This window comes from Carassius carassius, chromosome 3 (assembly GCF_963082965.1).
Source record: "Carassius carassius chromosome 3, fCarCar2.1, whole genome shotgun sequence".
Lineage (NCBI taxonomy): Eukaryota > Metazoa > Chordata > Actinopteri > Cypriniformes > Cyprinidae > Carassius > Carassius carassius.
This window is the reverse complement of record NC_081757.1, coordinates 16,393,963-16,409,844: the sequence shown is the minus strand read 5'-3', so window position 1 is coordinate 16,409,844 and position 15,882 is coordinate 16,393,963. Positions and strand designations below refer to the sequence as shown.

The window sequence follows — 15,882 nt, the reverse complement described above, 5'->3', positions numbered from 1 at the left end:
ATCTTACCTGAAAGAGTTGCTTTAATGAGAACAAGGACCGTCGAAGCTCAGGACCATGGGAATTATACAACTTCTCTATAAGAGGGAAGAAGGGGAGGAAACTGGTTATTTATCAGTCAACTGACGAGGGCATCAGTACTTGTATCTAGGAGGCAATGATTGTTATTATTGCAGTGACTCACTGTCAAAGAGCACTAAAACACACCTTATCAAGACACCTACTCACAGAAATTGACCTTCGCAGTATGTCTAAGACACAGTATCTGATTCAGTATAACTCACACAGCTATTTAGATCCTACCAGTACAATTTGTGTGGTGGTAAACAAGCAACTTTCGATAAAAACAAGGCATCATTAAGCATCGGCTCTTAGGAATTCTCTAACTGGCTTATCATTCAGAATCAGAGGAAATGAGAGGTGGCGTCACTGACTACCTGTAAACATTCCTGTCATATAAAGGCCTTTCACATGTTCAGCACTCAACTGACAGGTTATTCTTGACACATTCAAGTAAAACCATTTAACCCTTTAACACAGTTTTTTTTCTCTAAGCATTTAAAATTGTTGTACTGTACCAGTCGAGAGAGAGAGAGAGAGATCATGCTCAGATCTTTCAGTCCAGCTGGTTATCCTGTGCCTACTGTGAGAATTGAAAGAATCTGGCACAGCAGACACATGACAATCTTCCTCAAGTAGCTAACGCAGGCTGATGCACTCAGGCAATGTGTGCTACAAACAGCCTCTCTTATATTTTCAGACTTATTCACCATCTTTTGCCTACTGTTTATTTGGAAAATTTGCAGAGATGCTTACTAAACAGTAGCCGCATTTCCACTGTCGGGCCAGTGCGAGCCAGGGCTTAAAATGGGCCGGGCGGGGCTCATAGAATAGCGCAAGGTTTCCAGTCGAGCCTGAAGCACCGCTGCGCATCACTTAAAACACGACCTTTACACGCCTCTCAGTAACATCATCACACAACCTCATTTCACCGACAAAGAGAAGTTATCAGAAAACTAATAAGAAATAAATCACTGGAACATGCGATCACACACGAACACGATAAAAGCGGCCGTTTGTTTGCATGCTTTGTTAAATATTCAAATTCAAAAGCATCAAAGTTTTACTATAGAATAAATGATACATTGATCATAATTTATCAGGACTCAAAATTAATTCACACTGAAATAAATGTATATATTTTTTTATTTTTAACTCTTATGAAAATTGCCTGCTTATTCAGTCGAGTCTGTTTCTGTTTATTTGTAGCCACAGTACCCTATACGTCACATTAAGAATGAATGATATCTTTATTTTTATAAAAGCTCCCGGACAAAACCTTTATTATATTTTTATAATAGGAAACGTGGAGCTATAACTCTCTATGGTAACATTAATGTTTAGGGTGCACAGTCTTTTACATCGCTTATAAAGTTAAAATTCAAACACTTGATGCTGACTGAAAGTGAGTTTTGAGCTCAACTTATTTTTAAAAGTCTTTAATACTGTTATCTTTCTGAAACGATCTGCAGCGCTGAGCTCTCCAGACTGGGAGAAACTCCGCCTTAGTTCATAACCCCTCATCTAGCCCCAGCTGGCACGCTTTGGCCAAAAAACCCTGGCCGTTGGCCCCAAGGAAGCCCCAACGAGGCACGATCAAGCACCGGAAGTGACAGTGGAAACGCGACTGGCCCTGGCATGCACTAGCACGCCCGGTTTAAGCTCGACAGTGGAAACGCAGCTAGTAATTCCTCAATGCCTGGGAATAGCATTTGAAAACGAGCATTTGGAATGCAACTTAAAACTTACTGGTTCAAAAGGTCTAAGACTCCGCAAACAGGTATTAAAGCTCTAATGTGTTAAATTAATGTTAATATTAACATACATTAATAACTTTTAAAGTTTTCTCAACTTGACAGATGTATATCCCACAATATAGGGCATGAATGGTGATTACAAAAGAACATTGAGATTACCGTATTTTCCGGACTATAAGTCACACATTTTTTTCATAGTTTGGCTGGTCCTGCGACTTATAGTCAGGTGCGACTTATACAGTGAATATTTGTAGATTATGTGCCCAAATTAATATCCCGTGAGAATTGAACATCACTGGCCACTAGATCCCTTGATGTTGCGTCATGAAGCACGTCAAATGAGAAGCTTCTGGCTTTTAGCCAATACATGGGTTTCAAATAATGATTTGTTTTGGTGATCTGTTTTGACAACGGAAAATCAAAGGTCTGTGACTATGATGTGTTCTGTTACAGTTAGTTTCGCTTTGTATGTGTGTGCGCGCAGTGTGTGTGTGTATTCAAAAACACAAAGGAGAAAGAGTGAAAGAGACGGGTACAGAGAGCGTTTGTGTGTGTGTGTGTGTGTGTCTGTGTGTGTGTGTGTGTGTGTTCAGCCAGGCATCTGAGGTAAAGTCCATGACAGCACGGATAATGATGTGGTCCACCACAGACAGCTGTTTGCTACTGATAATGTTACACACACACAAACACACACACACAAAGAAAAGGAAGTATAGTTTCCTGGAGAGAGTGTGGCACACATTTAAAACAATTCCCTCAAAATCTGACTTAGACAAATATACACCTAGCACATTCTTTGCATGTAAGACAACAGTCTTTCAATAAATTATATCCAACCTTTTTTACCGTCAGCAAATGTGGTACCATAAACCAGTCTTTTGAGTCTAAAACTGTACATCACTGGGGTAGAGCCCTGCACAGGCCTCAAATATAGGCCTGTGCCTGGCCCTGGCCCCAGATGCTCAGGCCCGAACCCGGCCCGTGTTCGACAGCTTATCAGAATAACCGGCCAGGGCCTACACCTTCTCCCAAAACAGCTTATACTACCGTTTCAGTAATTAAAAAAAAAAAAATCAGTTTTGTATGTAATTGCAAAGTGATTAGATTTCATTTCATTCAAGTTAATTTCGAAAAACATTTGGACCTTTTTTTTTTTTTTTTTTTTTGAGAATAATGACCAAGTGGCCAGCAGCAGATAGTAAGCTGACAGTATGTTTGATTAATTTAGCCTTCTCAAATTATCAAGACTTGCCTAAAATAAAATATATAGATATACTAAAACAGTTCAAGCATATAACAATGTTTAAACATTAAAATTAAAAGTACACTTACTAGGTCTACTTTTATTTTTGTTCACTCACAATATCAACAAAACATTGTGCTTTTATGAAATAAAGAAAACAAACATATGATGCGCTTTTTGTCTTGAAAAGGAGCACTTCACAGAAATGAACTGAAACTCAGAATACATGCATCACAGACATGATAAATATATCTATAGAAAACACATCGAAAACAAATCTAATGAGATGGCGAACACTTCTATATTATTCGATATTCTAAAAGTAAGATATTCAAACACAAACATGAAACCACCAAAAGATCTGAGAGTTATTCTAATGCCCTTATGTGAAGGGTAAACCAACAGAGAGACTATAGAGCTAACAAACTAACACATTAAAGTGAACTTTAAAGTGATCTTTAATATGAACTCACTTGTTACACAAGCAGTCACATGCACATCCTACATAATGAATAATGCAAAGCACATAAATGATTGACACGTTAGACAGTTCTGCTATTGCTTCTTTTCCTAACCTCATATACTGTAACCTGTCAAGCCCAGTCATACAACAATAGCTACTGTTAAATCACATCATAAAGCAGAACTATGGGAAGCTCAAAACACAAGGCCTTCTTGCATTTTAGACAATGGATTACACACCGATTCTTACTCAAGGAAGAAAAAAAAAGAAAAAAGAAATCTAAATATTTATTAATATTTAACAATTAAGATTGTCATTATTAACTGGTCATTATTAAATTACTGTCAATAAAAAGAGCACAGTTTAATTTATACAGGATTGGTTCAACCCTTCTGTGAAAGAAAGGATCGCTCTAGGTTCATCTGAGGGCAAGCGAGTGACAAAACCAAATATGACAGAGGACACAGAATCCAAGGGGAACTGTGACTTGGCACATTCTTCATGTCACACTGAATGAGATTATTCCTCATGGCCTCTGCCTCCATTTATGAATTCACTGCTCCAACTCAAGACAAGATATTTGCTATGCATCTAAGGTTTGACAAAAATAAGCGATTAGATATAACTGACCTTCACACCACGGAATCACTTCAAGAACACGGTTTAAAAGGAACCGTTAGGATAAACACAACATAGAGTACTAACGGTGTAAGTGATAACACCTGAATTCTGCACCATGCCATATTCCTCCAGCTATGTTTTATTAGTCATGATGCAGTCCTGCAGTACTGTGACAAAGGGTGCTTCAGAAGTCAAGCCCATTGTATGAGGGCTCCAACACAGGAAGCCATTATGGGCAGGAAACGGAAATGTGGGAAGAGTGACAAGGGAAGAGTAACAGACATCACTCGGAACTGTTTGAGAAAACAAGAGTGCTACTAATTTAGATCAGCTGGATCAGACATTTACAAAAAGACAATTACAAACTGATTACCATCACAGGGTCTACAATGACAACTTCATGAATCAGTAACTATAGCCTTGTGTTGAGCATACCAGACAGATCTCATTAGTTATAGTTCATAATCACTTATCAATCAGAGGAAAACAGGTGGTGCTTCATGTAACTACATCATATGGACAGAATTAACTTCTACAGAAAGGCCTTCTTTGGAAGTCAAGTTTTGCATTACTAAATATCTTTTAAATCAGGCTGAGAACTTGTTCATTTGTTAGAACATGAACACACATGAACACAGATGAACCTCAATTTGAATTTTGCATAACAAATGTTCTCTACAGGTTACTGCTGGCCTGACATTTATTACCACTACAGCATTTCAGTGTTATTCTCAGTGGAAGCTTGGCAAGACTATGGAAATAAACTTCTACCTCAGTTAACCCCCATTTCTCAGGACCGGTTCCTCTGAAAGCTGATATGCTGTGAGTTCCTTATACTGCTTTATTCCATAAGAAATTAAGAATGGTACATGTATTTGTAACGAACCGTTTCGGTACAGGTCTGTCGGTCTGGCACGCATGTGTACTGAATGAAAAGTTGTTTTTTCTTCTCTCAAGAAATACAAATAATAAATGGCGTTTTGACAGTCTTTGATGTGGGATGACAGATCGCTGTAAAAAACACCTCGGAGAGCCGCTTCAGGGGACGATTCAGAAACTTGTTGGGATAATCCCAACACAAGCACTGACAAGAGCAGTCGCGATCAGCTCTGGTTCCCATGTCTGAGCCATGATGCCCTGCAGATTTGAGCAGAGCATAGCACGAGGGAACGCGGCCAGTTCTTTCCTGTACTAGTTTTAAAGCGAATAAACTTGACTGAACATCTAATGCCTCATGTAATTGCCCAATCAATGTTTCAACTGCGGAAAGACAACAACAACAACAACAATACAGCATGGATATAAAATGTCACGTAGTATTAAATTTACCTCAGCAAATCATCAGTGTCCACAGCTCGTTAGTTCAGCAGAGAAATCTAGAGAAGAGCATTTAGCAAAATATTACACCATATACCGGTCATCATTTTACTAAACCTGTTAGTCTTTATTTAATGTACAGTATGTTTAAATTAATTTTAGGAAACATGCTATGACAGCCATTGTGTAATTGAATACATTTTAACAAACAGCTTAGAAGTTTTATACATTTATTAAGTATAAAGTTGAGTTGAGTGTTGATCTTCATAGTAATTAAATTTAAGTTTGGGTTAAGTTGTTAGGCCTAATGGTAACTTTATACTGTAGATGGACTCCCTGTAGTTTTAAGCATAAACTGAAGTAGATTTTTAATCACTAAGAAAATGTAAACTATAACAATGTATTTACAGAAAGAGCAACTTGCTCAGTAAAAAAAAAAAAAAAAAAAACACTTTACTTTTACCCCCTGCTGTACCGAAATCATACCGAACCGAGACTTTAAAACTGAGGTACGTACCGAACCATCATATTTGTGTACTGTTACACCCCTAACACATCATGATCTAGGCTTGTAAGCTTCTACCCTAGAGCAGGGAAATGGTTAACAATGCAGGTAAAAACAATGCCTATACAGAAATGCTCTGTGTGTCATGTTCACGCATGCCATCCTAAACTGCAGTAAACAATATACACTACTCCTGCTCCATGCCCATATACAAGAACTGCACATTGGTACAGAATCACCAAAAATGACAGGGCACAGTCCCTGAAGACAGTTTAATGTGCCTGTGAAGACTAAGTACGGGTGACTTTTAGCAGTGCCACAACAAAAGGTTATAGGTTAGACATTTACTATAGGTCAGATTTCACTTTCGGTGATTCCAGTACATCTAAAGATAGATCCTGTACAGCCTTATAAGGGCAAACTAGAAAAACCACTCTCTCTGATCTGCATCAATAGAAAGCATGCACAGAGCTGGTTGCCAAAAAGAGTAATCGAAATTATTCCCAGAATACAGAAGACCATGTTCAAGACAAAAATCAACAGTAAATGAGTCCTTGATTAAAAACAAAAAACAGACCACAAAGAAATTTATGCTTCGCACAATGAGAAACATTTGTTATGGGCAGTGTTTGAATTGTGTCAAGCTCTTTTCCTCGTCCCATCCTCGTTATCGCTGAGAAAACCTAATGATGATTAGTGAAATAGGTATCCCAAACGATCACGAAGCAGAGAAGAATTAAATATCTGGCCTAGGGGTGTGCGATGTTGCCAAAACATGATCGCTCTATATTTTCTCTGACTTTATTGATAATCAGATGAAATTTTGGTAAAAGTTTTGTGCTGCAGGACTGCCATGGAGAGCTGAATCTGTGTGGCGGTCAGTTCACAGCATTTTTTTTTTTCTAGAAGTGTGGCAAATTCTTACCTTTAAATAAAAAAAGTAAATTACAAAAATAAGACATTTGGGAATGTTACCAAACAAATAAAATAATTACCAACAAAATTCATGCAATGCATTGGAAACACAGAAGCTGCATCTGAAGTGGCATTTAGATGTTAGCATGAATGCTTTAACCTGCAGTTACAAATGCATAAACAATGTTTTGAAATTTTAATCTAAAATGTTGAATACTTATTTGAAATTTAAAAATTATATATATATATATAAAAGATACTTTAAAATTTGAAATTAAACAGCCAATAGGTGGCAGCAAGTGTTAATAAGTGAGTCACTGCGATTGAACCAAATCATACAAATGGTTGATTCATTCAGGAGTGAAACATGTATTTCAGAGGCGCAAAACGGTGCTGTGTAGGGCTGTGAATCTTTGGCAAGGCAGCGATTCGATTACGATTCATAGGTTTTCGATTCGATTCAAGAACGATTTTTGCAAATTTAGAACGATTCAATTCGATTCACAATTAAATTCGATTCGATTCAATTATTATATGATTCGATTCTGCATTCTTTAAGTGCATTCACGGGATTATTTAAATGCTTCTACTAAATTCTTTAAATGCTTAGTCAGGGGGCAAATTACAGTAGCATTTATGGTTAGAGAACCATAGGTTAGAAAAAAAAAAAAAAAAAAAAACCTTTTGTCCATTGTTAAATGCTAGTTTAATGATGCGACATGGCATATGTAAAAATGTATGCAAGCTAAGTTTTTAAAAAAGAGCTTAAAGACTATTATGTATAAGCTAACATTTTGTCACACCAGGGGCGTAACCATAATTTCAGAAGTGACAGAAATGTCAAATACAATCATTTTATGTATGTAGCCTATATAATAATAATAATAATTATTATTATTATTTTTATTTTATTTTATTTTTTTTACAAGGAATAGCTGTAGTAAATCAAATACACTGCTGGACAATAATCAATCATTTGTAATTTTATGATTGCAATTTTGCAATTTTATGATTGTTTTATATACTAGGCTACATTTAATTAGCAATTATTTAAATTTTCTGCACAGAATAAGGTAGAAAATATACTTTATAGTTTCTGTACTGTCAATTAGCACTGCATCATTCATAAATTGTTTGTGGGTTTTTTTTAGTTTCATCAGTTCATTCTGCTTTTACTCAGTTTAGCTGCAGATATAGCCTGGCACGTCTATGAGAGCGAGATCGCTTCTCTTTCAGTGTGAAAACGTCTTCATCTCTATTTAACTTTTCCCCTCCATCAGCGAATGATTCTGAGAGAAAACGCGCCAGATGTCTGTTTGCTAATGAAACAAACGCTACTTTCATGCATCTGATTATCAGATAAATCTCGCGCTCTTATTTCAAGGTCGTTGTTAATGCTGTGGTTCATTTTAAAAGTTTCCTTCGTATATTCGGTTCATCCGCATTGAACATTTATCATTCAATGGATCTGTGCGTATGATTTAGACACTTACATTTCTGCTCCTTCCATGCAATAAACACAGCTGTCGACGGCTCCGGTAACTCCGTCGGTAAGATGCAGAGAGCCATTGACAATCTACAGAAAAGTAAAACTACTTCACGTTAGCATTACTGGCCACGAGTCCTATAGATCACACGTCAGCTGCGTCAGAGAGAACGGAGCGCGAGCGCAATCCTGTGACAGTCACTGGAGCGCGTGAAGGACAGATAAGAGGCACGATTCACGAACACTCTTCAAGGTCTCCATTAATTCATGCGTGTAGTAATTTAATTTGTATACATTTTGAAAGCATTGAATCGTTATAGAAATCGGGATTCATTCGATTCTTAGCATTTTGAATCGATTATTGTCCAAGATCGGTGATTCACGATTCAAAAATCATGTTTCAAGATCGATGCATATGAATCGACAAGGTTTGTAATCGATGCATCGAGAAAACGAGTGAATCGTTACACCCCTAGTGCTGTGGCTTTGTTTGGAAACTTTTTTGTTGGTGAAAGACCAAAAATAGGCAATATGGTGTCTAAAACATAAGTCTCTTAATATTAACTACTAGTTTACTGAAATGTTGTATAAAATCAATTTCAAATTTGTGATTTTTACACTGATATCTTTGCCTGCCAGCCAGAGAGTTGTGCTGTTGTTGGGTATCTAAGTCCACTTTAAGTTCACATGAACAGACTTTTATCACTTATTTTTTACAGCCTTCTGTAACTTCAAGCCCCACTTATTGTAGTAGATAAATTTGCCTCTGTTCTGTAGAGTAACAACATACATGCCCTAAAAAAAAAAAAAACCTTATCTACAGAACTTATTTGGTCAAAGGGCAGCTGCTAATGTTGAGCCAAGAGCACCACAGCATGAAATAATTCTGTCATTGTTGCCATAACATTAATTTGTTAACAACAGCCAAGTGTGCCTGGCAGCTTACACAAATCAAGGGGGGAAAAGATAAGTAAAAAAAATTATAATAATAATCTTTATATTGATTGACGATAAGCTGAAAACACTGTTGCAATGTCTTGAGAAACTTTCCAAATGATTGATTTTCAGTTTTACTTAATTTGCATGTTTGTAGGCTTTATTTCTAAAATGCAAACAAAATACTTTACATGCACATTAATCTCTGCATTTGGCAGAGATTCTATCCAAAGTGACTTTTGGACTTTCCCTTGGTTTCTAACATGCAAATGGACTAAGCATAATTTGCCTTTATTTTTTTTACCGTCAGGTCATTAGACTTGCGAATGAAGAACAATTGATAAAAAAAAAAAAAAAAAAAAAAAAAAAAAAATTGATGTGTTAACCTGCACGTCATGTGAACATTAACCAAAATCAGAGAACTGTGAAAATCCAAAGTTCTTAAATTATAAATTTAAATCTCCGGACGTACTTCAAATTAATATTTTAGGTCAGAGGGTTAGAAAAAAAAAAAAAAAGTCTCATTCCAAAATATAAAGAAATGAAACTTCCTGATGAAGACAGTTCAATGCTCACCATTGTTATTATTAACACTATTATTAGTGCTACATGTGTGGTCTGTGTAGTTGGACAAATGCATGTAAACTTTGATAGACATAGACGCAGCATTTCCTGGGGTAATGACATTTGGACTCATTCCAGCCAAAGCCCGATTCAGACTTGACCTCAGCACATATTTGCAATAGAGTATGACACCAGCAGCTGAGTATTATGGGAGATTATCTTTAGGTATGAAAAATTGCGATCCAAATGAGTCACCAAGGGTATGAGGAGTCCCCAGAGTGATGCCAACACAGGGATGTGAAACGCTTCTGTGGTGAACATGATGCTTTAGATAGACTGTCAGGTGGACGAGGAACACAAGGCATGAAAATATGTGGCAGAGAGAGATCAGGCTGTAATGCCCATAAATGACTTGGGCACAAAGGGAAAGAAGAAAGAGATAGAGCTAAAATTGGAATTGGAGCATCATGAAAAAATGTTTTAGGGTTTTGCAAACTTGGGTAACCCACAGTGCATGTACAGTATAGGCACATTGGCTCTTGATTAGCTTGAAGGTGGAAAATAAATAAATAAAAAATAATAATAAAATAAAAACTGAATGTGGAACAGAAGTACTTACTGGCATATAGCATTGTGCCACTACACAAACCCTCTTTATAAATAGACTCCAATATGTCTGGGTCCTCGTCCCTGTGGACCAAACATTGGCAGCCATGCTCAGAAAACCATATTAGAGCAATGGATGGTGGAAAATTCAAAGAGTCTGAGATGAATAACTATCTCAATTCAAAAGATATTCAATTGTGACTATACATACATTAGCACTGCAACAGTGAAGTAAATTCAATAGAATGGTATTTGATTAGATGGCAGTAGTACTGGGAAACGATATTATAGCCCCAGATTACAACCTCGTCTTTCAGAGCATTTCAGCACACTATGGACAGAGAGCCAACAAGTCTGAACACGAGTAGCTGACATAAAGGAATCAGAGACAGGCTTACAAACAGTTTAAACAGTTTGCCTTTAATATCATGGTTCCCACACCTTTTGACATTCATTTCCCTAGAACAATAATTGTTCACCCAAACACTGAAAATAATTTATTCACCCCCATGCTGTTCCAAACCTGTATAACTTATTTTCTACTGCTGAAAATAAAAGATGTTATAACTTTTTTTTTGTTTTCATACGGGTCAAAACACGATTTGTGTATCCAATGACTTTTCATTGTAAGGGTTAAAAAATAAATAAAAAGGCAAGTCATAGATCATTTTTGAGGTTCACTATCCCATAAGGACAATAAAAATGTAGATTCATATATGTAAAGGTATATTTAAAGATTCCCCAGGTTTGCCATTATTGTGGGAACCCTGCAGTATGGAGACAGGATTTTGAAGCAGATCAGTCAACAAAAGCTTAGTTAAATCCAGAAGTCACTTTGCTGCTTCTGTAAACAGGAGAGGGCTAAATACTTAAGCTGTAGATGGAAGAAGATATTATAGAGGCATTTAAGAAGGTTAACCATCTTCATGGTGGCATTAAATATAAAAATAAACTCAGCTGTCCTGTTCTGGCACTATGTTGTACACTTCAAGGTTTGAAATACCACTTACATAAAGTGTTTGTGGTTCACATTCACGCGTCTATGTGAGGGAGAGGGGTCTGTAGAGGCGTTGATGCTAATGACAGGTGTATGGGTGGATTTGGTAAAATTCAAACAGTATGTGCTGCTCTCCAGCCTCACATAAACGGGAGGAAACAGAAGCCCGAGGCCTTAGGGATGACCTATCTGCAGCATGGCATTTCATGTTGGCCAATTCAATTGACACTGTTCCTCCTTTTTAAGAATTACTTAAATGAAAAACCTTTGAAAATGTTTTGCATTTACTGACTGTTTTATATGAGCTTTTTTTTATTGTTTTGACTGATTTTATTTCAATTGAAAGTTAAGCACATGGAATTTGACAGCTAATGGTTGCTTTTAATTTGCATAGACATTAAAATCCATTCAATTACCAATGTTTTGTTGATTGTTGTGTGTGTTGTGTGTGTGTGTGTGTGTGTGTGTGTGTGTGTGTGTGTGTGACACACACACATACACATACATATACATATATATATATCCACACACACACACACATGAGAGAGAGAGAGAGAGAGAGAATTCTGGTCTCTGTAGTGTTGTGACACGTCATTCACGTAGCAGCAGTGGTGAGAGAACGTGCTTGAGAAACCGTTTAGAGAGAGGAAATGAAATCAATCTACATGTAAAAAAAAAAAAAAAAAAAAATGGTAACAAATTATTTGTCACTCTTTAAATAATAAAAGTGTAGCACATCTACTAATAATACTTTAGAAATAAACTGATTTTTGCCAATGCAGATATATTAGAAACGATGCATTGCAATACAACCTGCATCTGACGCACACTTTTTAAATGACTATTTTAATGCAGATGCGCTGATGTTATTCATTTTCATTATTTTTCAAATCTAGAAATCATACCTAAACACCCAGGGTTTCCAGAGAATCCAGATTTTTTTGAAAGAAAATACAATAAATAAAAAGTATTGTGGAAAAAGTATTCATCAGTTCAAAACTTAACCCATTCCATTCCAAGTTACAAGACAAAACTGGATGTGCAGGAGACAATAATATGATATTGCATAATTTATCTAGTTGCAGCAAGAATGAATGTTGCATGAACCTGCAAGCTGAGGACTCTTGAGGAAAGACAAATCCCTTGACTGAGTACAGGATATGATGAATTACATTGTTTTGTGGGAACCTGTGCAAAGTGCCATTTTAATCCATTCATTCAGCAGAAACGTAAAAACATTAGCAAATGTCCTAAAACTGACATTAAAACTTGGTTTGCCATTTAAATTCCTCTTTAGAAGGAAGATAAAGGCCGGCAGTCTAAAACTGATAGAGGCTGTGGTTATCAAAGGAAAGGTTTTTCAATTAACTGATTTTTTTAACTTTAAAGTTTACAGAAGCACTTATTTGAACAACAATGTGTACGTTAGATATTGATAAGCCTCTGTGGAGTTACAGTATAAATTGCAAAGCCAGAATCTTTTTATCCTGAATGGATATATATACATATTTTACACACTCCTTCAGACACTTGGGAAGTAACTCAGCAGATTCTTTCATTTCCATAAATTATGTCTGTAGTGGAGAGCAACACAGGACACATTTGATACTGAATGGATAGGAACACCGTGTTCTCAAAGAAAAAAAAATAAAGTGAGTGAACATGCTGGATATCGGGGAGAACATAGTGTCAAAGCTCAGAAAGTTCAAGTCACACTTAAAATGTGAATTGTGCAAATGGGGAAAAGCAAGCTATGACTCAGCTAAGAACAAATTTAAAAACGTCACTGGAGGAGCACGTAAAACCTATAGACCTATTCATATGCACAGTTATGAAAAAAATAAAGCATTATTTTGAAGACAAAGCAACTATGTAAAAATCACCCATTTTACTAGACATGGTTATTAACTAAATGACAAGCCCAGAGTTTCCCATACATTCATTAATTTGTGGCGGCCCGCCACAATATCAACGCTGGCCGCCACGGATTGATTCAGATTTTTAAACTATTTAATATGGGTACAATTGTATTTTATTGTAGAGCTGCGCGCTGCTTGCTCCCTCCCTCTCACAAACTGACAACGTAGGCACGCACGACTAGCCCCTCCTCTTCGAACACGATCTGAATCAAAACATGAGCATGCGTTAGTTAGAGGACGGATTGTTGCCGGTGCTTAATAATTATTCCCCCAGCGAAGATTCCAGAATCAATCCGGAGTTGAATGGTTAGTAATGAACACTGTTGCTCAACATAACTCTGAGAAGTTAGCCTATGTTAAGCGCTGTCGCGTTTCCATTACAGATTCGCGCAAAACTTGTGTTTTTTTTCTAAATATCGATAAACAACTATTGCAAAATGACGGCGTTTCCATTAACCAATGTTTTGCGACTAAAACGTCATTTTTTTCCTCTCGCGATCAGTCATTCCAAAAATCATGGCAACGGACGTTGGTAGGTTTATATATATCTCACAGCCACCAGACTAGACATTATATTATTATTATCTCCAGGTTCAGGTTGGTGTGTGTTGGTTTTTGTCCACCTCAATCTCCAGGTTTGTGTGTGTGTGTCAGAGTCTGTGTGTGTCCACCTCCAGGTCCAGTTTGGTGTGTGTGTCTGAGTCTGTGTGTGAGTCTTTTTGAATGCTTGAGTGTGTTAGCCTGTGTTTGAGTGTGTCAGTAAGTTTGTGAGTTTGAGTGTGTGTGTGTGTGTGTGTGTGTCCATCTCCAGGTCCAGGTTTGTGTAGGTGTGTGTGTGTGAGCAAAATTTGCAATAAGAAGTCTGTGGAGCAGTCATAGCATAGAAAGTGTAGCAATGGCATAGCAATGTAGCAATAGCAATGTCTTTAAAGGGATAGTTCACCCAAAAATGAAAATTCTATCATCGTTTACTCACCCTCAAGTTGTTCCAAACCTGTATGAGTTTCTTTGTTCTGCTGAACACAAAGGAAGCTATTTGGAAGAATGTTTGTAACCAAACAGATCTCGGTCCCCATTGACTACCATAGTATATATTTTTTCCTACTATGGAAGTCAATGGGGACCGAGATCTGTTTGATTCTGTCATTCTTCCAAATATCTTCCTTTGTGTTCAACAGAACAAAGAAACTCATACAGGTTTGGAACAACTTGAGGGTGAGTATTTTTTGGGTGAACTATCCCTTTAAGGTATCTGAAACTAAGTGGTGGCAATGGAAATGTGTACTTGTCACTAAAATATATATGATAGATTTATGCTATATACATATATCATATATATATATATATATATATATGTATTTAACTTAATCCCCCCCCCCCCTCCCCAGTCCCCAAACACCACCGCAAATAGAATCTAATTTAGGGCTGCAACTAACGATTATTTTGATAATCGATTAATCTGTCGATTATTTTTACGATTAATCGATTAATCGGTTTATGTACTTATATTTTAGTTTTTCCCATTTTTTCCCCAAGTAAATTATTAATAAATGGTCTTTATCCTTCAGCATAGATTTTTAAGAGATTTTAACCATTTTGCACTGTCATATCCTAATCAAAAATATACCTGGAGTTGTTTTATTGTGTTAGTAATCCTTTGTCGAACTATTCTGCAATCAGAACACTGACCCATACTCTAGCAAATTTCACAAGGAGATTTAAAATAATGTTTTCACCATGGCAGACCTTAGAGCTCCTAAAGTAGTTTAACATCCCGAACGAAGCTTAAGGAATCTTTCAGAACATATTTTCACGAAGAATAAGGATAAAACAGAATAAAATTGCAGTGCATTGTATTTTATTATTTACTGGGAAACAGCTTTATAGCTTATGCTGTGAAATTGTAAACAATCCTTCGAATAAAGTGCCAGTGGCATGAAACCTGAATGGAACTCACAATTTAAAGTAAAATCCATCAGAAGGTTGTCCGGAAAAAAAATTGGACACCTGCTGTGTGAAAAAGAGCAGTGAATACTTAGAAAAAAAGTGCATTTCAAATATCTTTAAACATTTACCTCTCTCATTCAGTCATAATTAGGCTGCACGACTGAATTTTGAACTGGTAAACGACAAACTGATCACAGAACATGTTTGTAAAGCTTTAAATGTTAACTGTTAAAAAGCAATGTTATCAGCTTTTACGACTAAACATGTGCAAACAACATTGTACTGGAGAATCTGCACAAATAAAAATCTTAGGGGCCATTCACATATCGTGCCTAAAAACGCGTGGAAAACGCTAGGCGCGCCGCTTTCTCCTTCTTTCCAAAGCGCTCGGGCAGAAGCGCTAAGCAACCATGACGTGCTCTCTCCTTGAAGACGCGGAAATTTCAGCAAAGGATAAATGGATTTGCAGCTCAAAAAATCGCTTGCAGTAGCTCTGCTACTAAATTTATTTCAAAATGGAAATCCATATACAACTATGATCAGCTGTT

The 15,882-nt window shown here is 36.8% G+C and overlaps 1 protein-coding gene across 6 annotated transcripts in view; it reads right to left on the bottom strand.

The window, feature by feature from the left end:
- LOC132121772 (FH1/FH2 domain-containing protein 1-like) overlaps positions 1 to 15,882 on the bottom strand; it is a 58,231-nt gene that overhangs the window by 25,996 nt on the left and 16,353 nt on the right. For all 6 annotated transcript variants that reach the window (XM_059531561.1, XM_059531528.1, XM_059531540.1 and 3 more), the window contains exon 4: positions 8 to 75. In XM_059531561.1, the coding sequence (XP_059387544.1) occupies positions 8 to 75 (68 nt within the window). The remainder of the gene's footprint in view (positions 1 to 7; positions 76 to 15,882) is intronic.